Source organism: Daktulosphaira vitifoliae, unplaced genomic scaffold (genome assembly GCF_025091365.1).
Source record: "Daktulosphaira vitifoliae isolate Bord-2020 unplaced genomic scaffold, ASM2509136v1 Scaffold_5, whole genome shotgun sequence".
Lineage (NCBI taxonomy): Eukaryota > Metazoa > Arthropoda > Insecta > Hemiptera > Phylloxeridae > Daktulosphaira > Daktulosphaira vitifoliae.
Window position 1 is genome coordinate 837,302 of NW_026099576.1, and position 13,857 is coordinate 851,158.

Sequence of the window (13,857 nt, forward strand, 5' to 3'; positions counted from 1 at the left end):
TGCTCTGTACATCAATCTATGGAATGTTTGACCAACATTACGTAATCCAAATGGCATACAAATAAATTCAAATAATCCGAAAGGAGTACTCACTACTCACTAACTGCTTTTTTAATATCTTCAGGAGCTACCGGAATTTGATAATATGCTTTTTTTAAATCAATTTTAGAAAAACAAGCCGTGCCTTGGAGCATGGATGATACATCATGTATATGTGGGACTGGATAACTGTCTGGTACTGTTTGGTTATTAAGAGTACGGTAGTCACCGCATTTTTTTTTATATAAACACCTTACGTATTTTCTTTACATTGTATATCAATTTTATGATAATCTAACCCTTTACCTTCCCACAAAGGGGGGATTCAAAATAACAACTTTTTTTACAAAACTCAACTTTTCAACTTAAGTTTGAAAAATGTTCCAGAAATACTGCGTCTATAAACATATTTCTAATTAAACTTGTTACATACTAAAAATTAAAAAAAAAAAAATTGTCCCGATGACCTGTCTTCTTTATCCAAATGGCTGCTGTAGTTAAAATATATGCTATTTTTTTGTTTATTTTAAAATATCTTATAAGGGTTTGCCATAGTAATGAGTCCAACAATTTTTATAAAAGTTGCATAAATCCAACGAACATTTAATATAAATATTCTTCTTCTTCTTTTTCCTCGCCTTAATTCCAACTACCTGGGGTCGAGTACTCTTATCCAAAACTTCCACTTGACACGACTTCCCACATCATCTATACTCACATGAGCCGCCCCATATCACATTCCTGTATGTCTCCTTTACCTTTAAATATCATCACCACAATACTATTCCTCCATTACTTTGGAATTTTTTTTCTAATAAGATTTTATTAAAAAAATCCTTCAACCACTTTATGCCAATACCACCTGATATTTTCCATAGTTCTACTGGAACTTTATCTGGTCCTACTGCTTTATTCTTTTTCATTGATGCCACAGCCTCCAATACCTCTTTCTCACTAATAAATCTACTAGTCCCTCATTCCACATTAAATATAAATATAAACTTATTTTGATTATTTTACCTCCTCAAAGTTAAGAAAAGTGACTTTAAATTTTGTATAAAAAATAGAACTTTTTCAACTTAACTTTTTAAAATGTTCCGGAATACTGCGATTTTTAAATATATGTTAAAATAAAGCTTGTTTTATGTATTAAAATGTATTAAAAGTTAAAAAAAAAAAAAAAAATTGTAACAACCTATGAATGTGTTAAAACTTTCATGGATTGTTTTGTTGCTTGAAGTGCTTGAGGATATATCCATGTTTACAGTTGAGTTCTGACGTTTCGGACTCATTGCAGAGTCCATCTTCAGAGTGATGGTTGCTAGTCGGTGGCTGCAACTATACTGACTGTATAGTTGCAGAACTCAATTGTAACAACCTATTTTTTATGTGCAAATGAGAGTCAATGTAGAACAAAAAATAAGAGTTTATTTTACTTTTGGAATAATCCAACAATTTCTTAAAAATAAATACTATCTACAGATTTGCATAGAAGCGTTTCTTATGATAGTGATTTCAATCACTGTCAGATATCAGTTTTACTTGTCCCAACTATGCTAGGACCCCACTGTGCTGGGTTGGGTTTTTTTATTTACTTAAGTAGGCATATCTATTTTTATATGGCCTGATGAAATTTTAAATTGGCCTACTTGAAATCTTGCACACCCAAAAAATAAAAATTGAAATGACGCCCCTGCTTTTGGGACTGGAAATTTCGTCAGTCATAATTAAAAATGTAATTTGTAATCTTAAAAACGTAAAAAAAAAGAACGTCTCGTCGTGGTCACCACTTGTGGCTATTTATATTATTTATTTTTATTAAAACTAAAGAACATCACAAAATATTTATTAAATATACCTGCTTTTATTTTAAAAGTTAAAAAAGGTAACGAGATCATTACATGTGTAACAAAAAGATAATATAACCTACTTTTTCTAAATGTTGTTAATCACGGGGATGAAGGTAGGTAACATGGTACCAACGCTACAAAGTATACTTTGAGCAATCCTTTATTAAAAGATTAAATAAAAGAGATCACATTTCCGTTCTAGTTAATGTTAACAAAGTTAATATTTGTTGTAAGCAGGAAACTAAGTGGAAGCAAGAGAAATCAAGGTGGTAAATAGGTGAGGGTTATTGTTGATATTATTAAACAACACACTGGGTACAGTAATATTATTTAAGATAACAGTTTAATGTATTTTTACTTATGTTAGTATAGTACAAGGTCAAAGGGACACATTCCTTTTACGATTATGTTGTTTTACTCAATGCAGCCTATTGTATACATGTTTAGAGTTTAGTCGTAGTTTCACCGTCTATCGAGTAAAGTGACCCGTTGCCGTTGTACATCTCTTATATTATATGTTTTAACATTTTATATTAAATACTATTATATTACAAATAATTTCTAAATCTTTTAATTACATAACCTATTCCATTCAACAGGTATGACTGCAGTAAGATCAGCTATGAAAAAGAAGAAGATATATTTCTTGTTTTATCAACTAATAATTACTTTTTTGAATCATCCCTTATACTTATAGGGGTGTCAACTTTATATTTCAAATAGCAACGTATATATTTAACTAGTTTATTTCATAAAAATGATGTAATTAAGAAATGAGGAAAAGGAAATCAAAAGCTGATTTAGGTACTTCGGCAAATTGATTAGCAATAATAATCAAATGGAAGTTTAGGATTTAGTAATAGGCAATAATTTTACAGAAAACATCATTATTAAAACCAATAATTTTTGTTTTAGAGATTTTTAAAAAACAATAATTTCAATAATGCAATACCAGGGACGAAAATCAAAACCTAAAAATCCAATTTTAGAACCCATACCATACTATTTGAGAGTGTCTACTCTTAAAACCTAACTCTGATTTATATTCATTTTGTTTGAATAATAAATTCATTCTTGTATTTGTAAGGTGGCTACACTGTTTAGCATTATATATTATCATTGGTAATAGGCTGTTATTGTTTTAAAAAGAAGAGTAGTTAGAACGTTTTTAAGAATTCATGTTTTTTCTGTAATAAACTGTTATGAATAAAAATGCTGGTTTCATTATTTAGATTGATCTAACAAGTCTTACATATTATTTTCAGTTAACAAGTTAAAATAAAGTATATTTATTTATTTGGCGAATATTGGAATATTCATTTTCCCTACTACTACTTTACCTAAATATTAAATATTTATCGGATTACTTGAACTGAGTAATCGTATCATACTAGGTGACTACAATTATTCGTCCGACTCGACGGTGGTCGAAACGAGTGTCCCTCGTGCAAACAATATACTACCCATACCACATTCTGTGAAACTGTCGACACGCATTAGGCGTGCTATTTGAATTTATCTGTTATTGTACTCCTTAGAACACAACTGACCCCTCTACGGAATCTGTTACATATTTTGTACAAGTGATTAATTCTCAATGATCACTCATAACAACTCTGACATCCGTTTTCCGTTATTTATTTTACTATGCGAGCGTCTATGGTGTTCTGATGTTATCTTCCTGAGTCGTGCTGTAAAACTATTTCTGTTATCAAATATTTTGTTAACAATAACTTAATAATATTATCACGTTGTTAATGAGTTTTTATTAAGTAGGTTTCTAGTTTAAACTTTTATTCCTTTATTCAATTAATACATTTAATAAAATATTAAAAAAAAGAAGTTTTCTATTGAAAAATAAAATTTTGTGATAACCAGAGAACACTTTATGTACTATATAATTTTTTCTTTTAATTTAGTCTATAGTCAAAATGTATTTGAGTGTATTCACACTTAACGTTTGGTAAGGAAGTAATATCTTTAATTTAAGCTTTCTTTTATAAATTTGTATTTGTATGTATACTTTTTATTTTATATTAGGGGGCTGAAATATTTTGGAAAAAATCGCTCAATACGTATTAGAAAATTAGCTAAAGTACTTATTGATAATAAATATGATATTGTGTGCTTACAAGAGTTATGGTGTGAAGACGATTTCGAACATTTAAAAAATACTTGTAAAGAAAGATTCAAGCATTCACACTACTTCAATAGGTTTGATCACATTATGTTTTTATATTAAAGTATATCTAAATTGATTTATTTATTTATTTATTATAATTTCAAATGGGCGATGCCCAATAACAATTTTACATAGACTACAGATAAGCACAATTTCGCAGGGGCCATGCTAATCTTTATTTAGTTAATTTAACGTTTAATAAAAGGTTAGAAACTTAGGTGGCCTAATCAGTATCATATTATTATGATTGTATTACATGTTGTATTCTAACTTATAATTGACTATTAAAGTTTTTAACTATTTTTACTAGGAGGGTTTTTAAAATTTTTTCAGAGTACAGTTCAAGAAACAATAACTATTAAATACAAAAAACTATTTAGTATTGTGTGTCTATTACCTTGATAATATTATTATGCTACTATAACCCTAACAAAAATGGTTATTTTACAAATATGTTATTTTTTTTTAAGTAATTATTACTTGTGTCTAATAGTATTTATATTTTATCATACTAGGCTTTGCCTAGCTGGTGCTCTCCCCCAAACCTGGGACCCTACAAGCCTCATGTGTCTTTGGCGCGTAAGCCTTTTTGGGCCGGCCTTATAACTACTGATTCCAGTAAGAGTATCTGCCTATGCCAGGTACAATAAGTGTTTTGTACGAAAAATATTACATCAGTATCAGTGTAACAAAAATGTATTAAAAATTTAATTAATAAAATCATAAAAATTCAAAAAGAAAAATTAGTAAAATGTATGGGTTGATGTTTTTTTACTGAGGTATTCACTAAGGGCATATTTAAATTTTTTTACTTTGATAAACATGCTATAGAAATTTATTTGCTAAAAATCAAAGTGATAATCAAAATAAAGGTCATTTGAGCTATTTTTCATAGAAGTTGGCTTAAAAAAATATTCATAGAGCTGGTTCAAGGGAGGAAATCACCTAAATTCACCTTAAATATGCCCCTGGTATACACAATCATTAATAATATTCTAGTTATAATAATCGTATTAATATTATAGAATAATTACAGAAAAATTCAGCAGGCTATTATTCCTGGGACTATGTAAGAAAGTCAATTTTTATAAGAATTTTGGTTACTATTATTTGACATTATACAGTATAGTTGTCATAGATGAATCCCAATTTTCATGATAAACTCATAGATTTATGTATTATACATAAGATAAATAAAATTATTAATACTGTACTTTTCTGATAATGTATGTACAAATTTATATATTTATAACCATGCTGAATTTGATTTATAACTTATCAAACATTTCTTGATAAAATATACAAAATATATTGCTATGTGCAAATGTAAAATTGAATCCTAGTATAAACTTTGCCTGGACATAAAAAAAAAGTTCAAAGTGGAAAAAGTACATTTCAGCAGTAAGTTGATTATAAAGTCAAAGTTCAAACAAAAGATATATATAAAAATAAATTTGATTAAATATATCAACAAATGTTGTATTATTAACATATTATTAAAAATTGACAAAGAGTATCTTTATAATTAATAAACCAAACTTAAAATGTTAAAATAATTTTAAAAACAAAAATATAGTTAACCAAATCAATTCATATATGACAACTATAACATGTATTAAATATGAACTAAAGTAAAAAATTCATTACCTACAAAATCAGAGTCTATATATATATATATATATATATATATGCATAAAAATGAAACTATAACCTATTCAAAATATGTGAGTGGATTTAAAAAAAAAAAAACCCTAAACTCTAAGTCTTAAAATGCTGGCAAGCATTTTTTTTCTCAAAATCTCAACATTTTAAAACAATCACGGGTGAGTCTTGTGACTAAGTGCTTTTACTAAGAAAAAAAATTTGAAAAATGGAGTAATTTTAACAAAAAATCGTTTTTTTTCTTTTTCTGTTTTGTTATAAGATTATTTTATTTCTATACTTAAACAAGTTTTTTATAAATTAAGTAACAAAACGATACAAATGGTGTGGTTGAGTCAATAATGCAGCAGTGCTTAACACATGTTGTATTAAAAAAAAAAAAAAACTTTAAGTAATAAAAGTTCAATAATAACGCAAATGTAATTATTAAAGATATAATTAAACAATATAAAACAAACAAAATAAAGATACACTTAAAACACAATAAAACAATAGACAAAATGAAAATTTAATGTTATAAACGTACTGCGTGAAAAGAGATTACCTTCGGTGTTCCCGAGGTCCTCTCTCTTCTCCACAATTCATTCCATTTCGTCTTATATACTAAAATATTTTGTTTTTCTTTTTACAAAATTAATAATACAATCTTTTTCAAAAATGTTTATAAATATTTAACTCCTGGTCTAGTAACAATAATTCAGGAAATTACAATCAATCCAAACATTACAAAAATGTTCTACTTCCAACTTTACAAATGATAAACTATATTACAAATACACTGCTTTGGGTCCAAAACTCGATCACAGATGGCATCATTTGCTGAGCGAGTGATCAATTTGGTAATTAGAGTTGCCATCCCCCTCTCTGGTTATAGACTAACCACCCATCCTTAAGTAATAGTCGTTAAGAAAACCTCTTCTTTGGGAGAGGTTGCTATGATAAGCCTGGAAAAGTTATGATAAAATAAAAATTAACAAAACATATTCAGTTAATCAAAAATGTAAGAATTATAGAATTTGTCATAACAAGCTGGGACACTCTGTATATTGAAAAATTACAGACTATAACGATAAAATATTGATGAGTAGGGGTGTGCCCTACAAGATTAAGATTAAAGTTCATTAAAATAGATAATGAATATAAGTCCTGAAAATGTTTACATTTTATGCTATACACTGGTATAGTAGTAATAAAATTATAGTTAATATTAATTATAAAGGTCTGAATTCTATATATCTTAATAAAATTTAACAGTGAAATAGTAAAAATAATTTTAAAACCCTTATATTGAACATTTTTATTCTAAGAAAATTATTATGTAACCATTGTACTTAGTTTTAGAATATTTTTTAAACAACATAAAATTATGGTTTAATAGATTATTGCTTATCTACTATTACTTATTGATCCAAACTATAGACACTTTTTTTTACCGGCATTTTTATGGGTGTCCTAGAATTACCAGCATGGCATTACTTTAGAGTAATCATACAAAAATTATCTGTTTGTTTATATAAATACGTGTGTATGTTTTTATTTATTATCTAGTGGAATGTTAGGATCAGGAATGTGTATAATGTCACATTACCCAATTATTGATATTCATTACCATTCATTTCTTTTAAATGGTTATTTACATATGTTGTTTCATGGAGATTGGTTTGGTGGAAAAGGAATTGGATTATGTTGTATTAATATAAATGGCCTCATTGTCAATGTGTATACTACTCATGTAAGAAAATTTTACACATTTCATACTATTACAGAGCATAATTTTATTATTATGTTTTTTTAGCTTCGATGCGAAGCTGAGAAGGTATTAATTTTACTATGATGTTTTTTTTTTTTTTTTTTTTTATTTTTTTGTGTCTGTGAACATCTCAATCTTAGCTCTCACTGGACCGATTTTGATGAACAATATGTCAAAAGATCACAAATCGTATCTAGTCGAAGACATTACCCTCAAAAATTGAAAAAAATTCCCTCGTTCCCCGTAAACGGGGGAAATCCCCCAAAAAATTACAAATTTAAAAATCGCTAATTTTCGATATTTTTTCATTTTTTTTTACTTAAAATTGCCATAACTTTTTTAAAAATAACCCAATCAATATATATATTTTTTTTATAGATACCTTAGATATTTACCTATCTTTTTATATATTTTTGTGAACATTTGACCCTTTAACAGCCCACAGGAAGGGTTTCAAAATGGTAACTTTTTTACAAAAAATTAACTTTTTCAACTTAACTTTTGAAAATGTTCCGGAAAGACTGACAATTTTATATATACCTTAAATTAAAGCTAATGTAATATACTTTAATTTGAAAAAAAAAAATTTGACCTCTGGACTTGTCTTCATGGTGAAAATGACTACCGTATGCAAAAATATGCTATTTTTGTGAAAAAATTCTTGATATTATATTTTACATTTTTTAACATTATGTTGCTATAACTTTTTAAAAAATGCATGAATCAACTTTATTCTTTAATGATAAATACTTTATATATACTTCTTTCATTCGACATACTTTTTTTTAAAATCGGACCATTTCCCTTTATACAGGGGGGGTGCTCAAAATGGTAACTTTTTTACAAAAAATTAACTTTTTCAACTTAACTTTTGAAAATGTTCCGGAAAGACTGACACTTTTATTTATATCTTAAATTAAAGCTGATATAAAATACTTTAATTTGAAAAAAAAAAATTTGTCCTCTGGACTTGTCTTCGTGGTGAAAATGACTACCCTATGCAAAAATATGCTATTTTTTTAAAAAAATTCTTGATATTATATTTCACATTTCTTAACATTATGATGCTATAACTTTTTAAAAAATGAATGAATCAATTCTATTTTTTAATAATAAATACTTTATATATATCTCTTTCATTCAACATACTATTTTTTTAAATCGGACCTTTTANATTCGACATACTTTTTTTTAAAATCGGACCATTTCCCTTTATACAGGGAGGGTGCAAACCTTTTAAAATGCGTATAGAAAGTAGAACTTTTTCAACTTAACTTTTGAAAATGTTCCGGAAAGACTTTTATTTAATATACTTTAATTTGAAAAAAAAAATTTGACCTCTGGACTTGTCTTCGTTGTGAAAACGGACATCAAAGTTAAAGAAAAACGTACGATTTCCGTGAAAAAAATCTCGATTTTATATGTTATATTATTTAATTTATATTTTATATAACTTTTGGAAAAATGTATGGATCAATATTATTATTTTTTTATAATAAATATTTATATTCCCCTTTCATCTGGCACGCTTTTTTTGTAAATCGGATCATATCCCTTTAACAAGGGGGGTCAAAACTTTAAACATACATATTGTTACTAAGATATTTTCAATTTAATTTTTGAAAGTATTCCGGAAATACTGACACTTTTATATATATCTTAAATTAAAGCTTATGTAATATACTTTAATTTGAAAAAAAAAAGAATTTGACCTCTGGATTTGTCTTTATGGTAAAAATGACTACCGTATTCAAAAATTTGCTATTTTTGTGTTAAAATTCTGGGTTTTGTATTTTATTTTATTTTAAAATACCTGACAAGGGGAGTACAGATTTTCATAAATATTATATAAATAAAAAATTAATATAGCATAGAAAGTTAAACTTATTTAAATTTGTTTGCTTCTTTTAAGTCGAGAAAAATAACTTTGAAATTTAATTTAGCTTAAATAGCCAATTTTTTCAACTGACGGCATCGACGTACGGTTGCCGAGTTGGTAAAACTTATCTTTTACACGCTTGGGGTACGAGGTTCCAACCCGCGTATGGCAATGAATTTTTTGCATTTTTTCTTAATTCTTTTTAAGTTAGTATAAATTTTTAACTCGTTTGATTTTTATCTCATTTAGATTCAATAACTTCAATAAAGATCAAGGATCCCATCACTTTAGTCGCCCCTTGTAAGAAGAAATTTCTTATTCGTATTAAAATTATTTTACTATATTTTAAGTTTTAGCTTCGATGCAAAGCTGAGAAGATATTTTTTTGTGACTATCATTTATTTTCTTTGCTCTAACTTGACCTACTTTTATCAACAATACGTCAAATGACTACAATTCGTATCTAGTTGAAGATATTACCCTCAAAAATTGAAAAAAAAATTCTAATTTATCAATTAAACNGATACGTCCAATGACTACAATTCGTATCTAGTTGAAGATATTACCCTCAAAAATTGAAAAAAAAATTCTAATTTATCAATTAAACAGTTACTTATCCCATGTTCTCCATACAGACAATTAAAATCATTCATTTCTAATGTTTTCAAAATATTTATTAACGAATCAAGTTTGATATGATAGGTTTCAACTACAAAATTAAATCATTTTACTTTGTAATTTCATAATACTTTACTCTATTTGTGTGTGCATATACTAGACTATAATATTCCAAATTTTTTGTTAACATGTTATATAAATCATTTCTAAAAATAAATGATTGTTAATTTCTCCTGAATTAATAATGGATTTTTACAATTATAATCAAATTTTATAATACGCTCAATTGAATAAATCTTTGTAACAACTTTGNATTGAGTAAATCTTTTTAACAACTTTGTTTTGATTGGTTCATTTAGTTAAAGTAAATCATTAAAATTAATTAAGTTCTCAATATTTCAATTATAGAATCTTTTCTTCAAACAACAAAAGTTACTAGGAAATTATTACTATTACTTCTATTTAAGTTATCTATTACCATAAAAATGCAAAAAAATAATGAACTTTTCTGATAAATTTACAATAAATAGTAATTATAAAACTTTCTGACTGCATATTAATCTTAAAAATAACATTGTTTTAATTCTCATCAAATTTTCTATTTAATGATTTATTCTAGTCAACGAAGGAGTAATTTTGGCAAATAACAGAAAAAATTCCTAGCCAAATTTTTTTTTTTAAAGTAGGAATTTGGTGGATTATTCCAAAAGCATCATCAACTTTTATTTCTTTAATTATATCATGATTAGTAGTTCTTTGATTTTAAAATATAATATATGAATATATACTAATTATAATTATTAAATTTAGTATGAAATTGATATTTAATATTGTAATTTAAACGGAGAAATTATAAAAATAATAAAGAAGTTATATTTTGCTTTACTTTTACGTGTATAAAAATTTAAAGGGCTTGATACAATAATTTTCAATAAAAACTGTTTGTTACTATAAAAAAATGCACTGGACTACAAAGAACTTTCATCAGAAGCAAAAATATACTTTTCTAAATCAAATTTTCGCGTTGTTATTAAATCTGCAATTAGACTTTATCTATTAGTTCTAATATTTTATATTATTACTAATTACATATAAAAAATAATTAAAAAATTTGTTTTCAAATTATTACTGATTTGATTTTTAATATGTTAAAAATAATCAGTCCAAATTTTCAATTTTAACCTATTTTTTTGGTTCTTTATAGTTGATGAAAAATTTTTGATAAAGATATATGAAAGTTTATAGTAAAAAAAATTGAATATATTACCATAACTTTTAATCTTTTTAAATACCAAAAATTACTTAGAAATGATATTATGATTTCTATTTAAGTGTTCTATTACGATAAAATTGCAAAAAATAATGAGTTTTTCTGATAAATTTACAACAAATAGTAATTATAAAATTTCCTGACTGCATATTAATCTTAAAAATAACATTGTTTTAANTTTCTGACTGCATATTAATCTTAAAAATAACATTGTTTTAATTCTCATAAAATTTTTTATTTAATGATTCATTCTAGTCAACGAAGGAGTAATTTTGGAGAATAGCAGAAAAAATTCCCAACCAATTTTTTTTATTTTTTAAATAGGCAATTGGTGGATTATTCCAAAAGCAACATCAACTCTTATTTTTTCAATTATATCATGATTAGTAGTTCTTTGATTTTAAAATATAATATTTTAATATATACTAATTATAATTATTAAATTTAGTATGAAATTGATATTTAATATTGTAATTTAAACGGAGAAATTATAAAAATAATAAAGAAGTTATATTTTGCTTTACTTTTACGTGTATAAAAATTTAAAGGGCTTGATACAATAATTTTCAATAAAAACTGTTTGTNGTAAAGGTGTTGTTTTAGATTGTTTAGTCATGCTATGAGGAGAGAAGAATCGGAAGCTGTAAGAACAGTTATAGAAATGAATGTTGAAGGAAGAAGAGATAGAGGAAGACCAAAAAAGAGATGGAGGGATGCTATTGAATGCGATTTGAGGACAGCTGATGTGAGCGTAGAAGATGTGGGAGATCGTGTCAAGTGGAAGTTTAGGATAAGAGTGGCCGACCCCAAGTAGCTGGGATTAAGGCAAAGAAAAAGAAAAAGATTACCAGAAATTCCGGTGACAATTGACATAATATGATTGTTGTTTGGGAATGTACAATTTAGCGTTTAGTTGGGTTTAAACAATATAGTGTCAAATCAATTACCTACTCTATCCCTTGTATATTAATATACACTACACTTAAATGATACTATAAATAAATAAACTCACACATACACACAAATGCATTTATAATGCATAGTACCGGCCTTNCTTACAAACATTTTTTGAATATATACTGACGTAATATCCGAGTAAGACGTGTGTGCGTGCATTTAACGTTTTTTTTTCTCTTAATATATAATAAATATAATTTTTATAATCAATTTTCAACCACAATATTTTTAATTATGTCTGATAATTCGTCCAATAACAAAACAAAACAGGATACTCCTATCAAAAAATTACAAAATTCATCGAATTCAAACTCTATCACAAAAAAAATAACAGTAGAAGATGTTTGGAACTTAATTACTTCACAAGATTCAGGTTTAAAAAGCATAAATACAAAATTAATTTCAATGGAATCGTCTATCAAATCTTTTAAAGATACCATCAACAATTTAAACTCCGAAGTTACCAACCTTAAAAAACATAATTCAAACTTACAATTGGAACTCGATTCACTAAAAAATAAAATCTCCGACTTGAAAAATTTTCATTAAATACACACCCATCAGCCTACAACTCTGTTAACGAAACACTTGATAGACTCCGTCGAAATAAAAATATATTAATATTTAAAGTACCCGACAAACTCGAGGAAAATTCCGATAATACGGATCATTTAGTGAACGATTTATTAAAAATCTTGAATGTAAATATTACAGTTACCAAAAGTAAACGGCTGGGAAATTTTAATTCTAAACCACGTCCAATATGAATTAAACTATCATCACTAGAAGATGTTACTACCGTCCTCAAAGCTAAAAATCGATTACGAAACCAAACTCAATGGCAAGACATATGGATCAACCAAGATTTGNGGCAAGGCATATGGATCAACCAAGATTTGACAAATATGCAACGAGAGTACATGAAAAACTTACGCAATGAGTTAATCCAAAAACGAAATGCGGGTGAAGCAAACTGGTTCATAAAATACATCAACGGATCTCCTCAATTAGCCAAAAAAAACTAATTTCCCCTCGAAGGTCATATCCATCCATTGTAAATTATTCAAAGTATGTAAATCAAACTAATAAACAATTTAAAATGTTAGAGGATTAAAAACTAAGTTACCGGAACTTAAACGTAATATTTCATTATTAAATTATGACAATACAGGGTGATTGACTAACTATGCCTCACGAATTATCTCTGAAAATATAAGAGTTATAAACAATTTTTTTTTTTTAATCATTATGGATCTTTGATGAGCTGTTTCACGAGAAAATTTAAATTTTTACCACCATCCCTTTTGCTTAAAAATAGTGTCAACTTCATATTTTCAAATGGCAACACTATTTTTTTTTTATACCATTATATTTAGTTTAATAAAAAAAAAAATGTTTTGTAAAAAAAATATTTTATTTTATTAAATATTAAGCGCTCCACGGGTCTCTAAAGTTTAGGGTTTATTAAGAAAAAATCATTACAGACGAGAACGTTATGAACCGTAAATCGATAAGCGCTACCACTTCTTATTGGTACACTAAATAATAACGATACTATATTTACCCGACTACTGTTTTATTTGTTAAATCCCCTAAACTTTAAATAGTAATATCTCGCTTAGAATTTATTAAAATTGATTTTTTTTTTTT

At 26.4% G+C, this 13,857-nt stretch overlaps 1 protein-coding gene across 4 annotated transcripts in view; it reads left to right on the forward strand.

Moving 5' to 3' along the window:
• Positions 1-3,591: 3,591 nt before the first annotated feature.
• Positions 3,592-13,857, forward strand: part of LOC126908092 (putative neutral sphingomyelinase) — a 25,440-nt gene continuing 15,174 nt past the window's right edge. For 2 of the 4 annotated variants that reach the window (XR_007704702.1, XM_050689969.1), the window contains exons 1-3: positions 3,592-3,852; positions 3,930-4,103; positions 7,282-7,465. Coding sequence is in view for 3 of the 4 variants with exons in the window: in XM_050689969.1 (XP_050545926.1) it covers positions 3,821-3,852; positions 3,930-4,103; positions 7,282-7,465 (390 nt within the window). In the remaining variant the exon portion in view is untranslated. The remainder of the gene's footprint in view (positions 3,853-3,929; positions 4,104-7,281; positions 7,466-13,857) is intronic. The other 2 variants (XM_050689970.1, XM_050689971.1) reach the window with 2 other exon arrangements.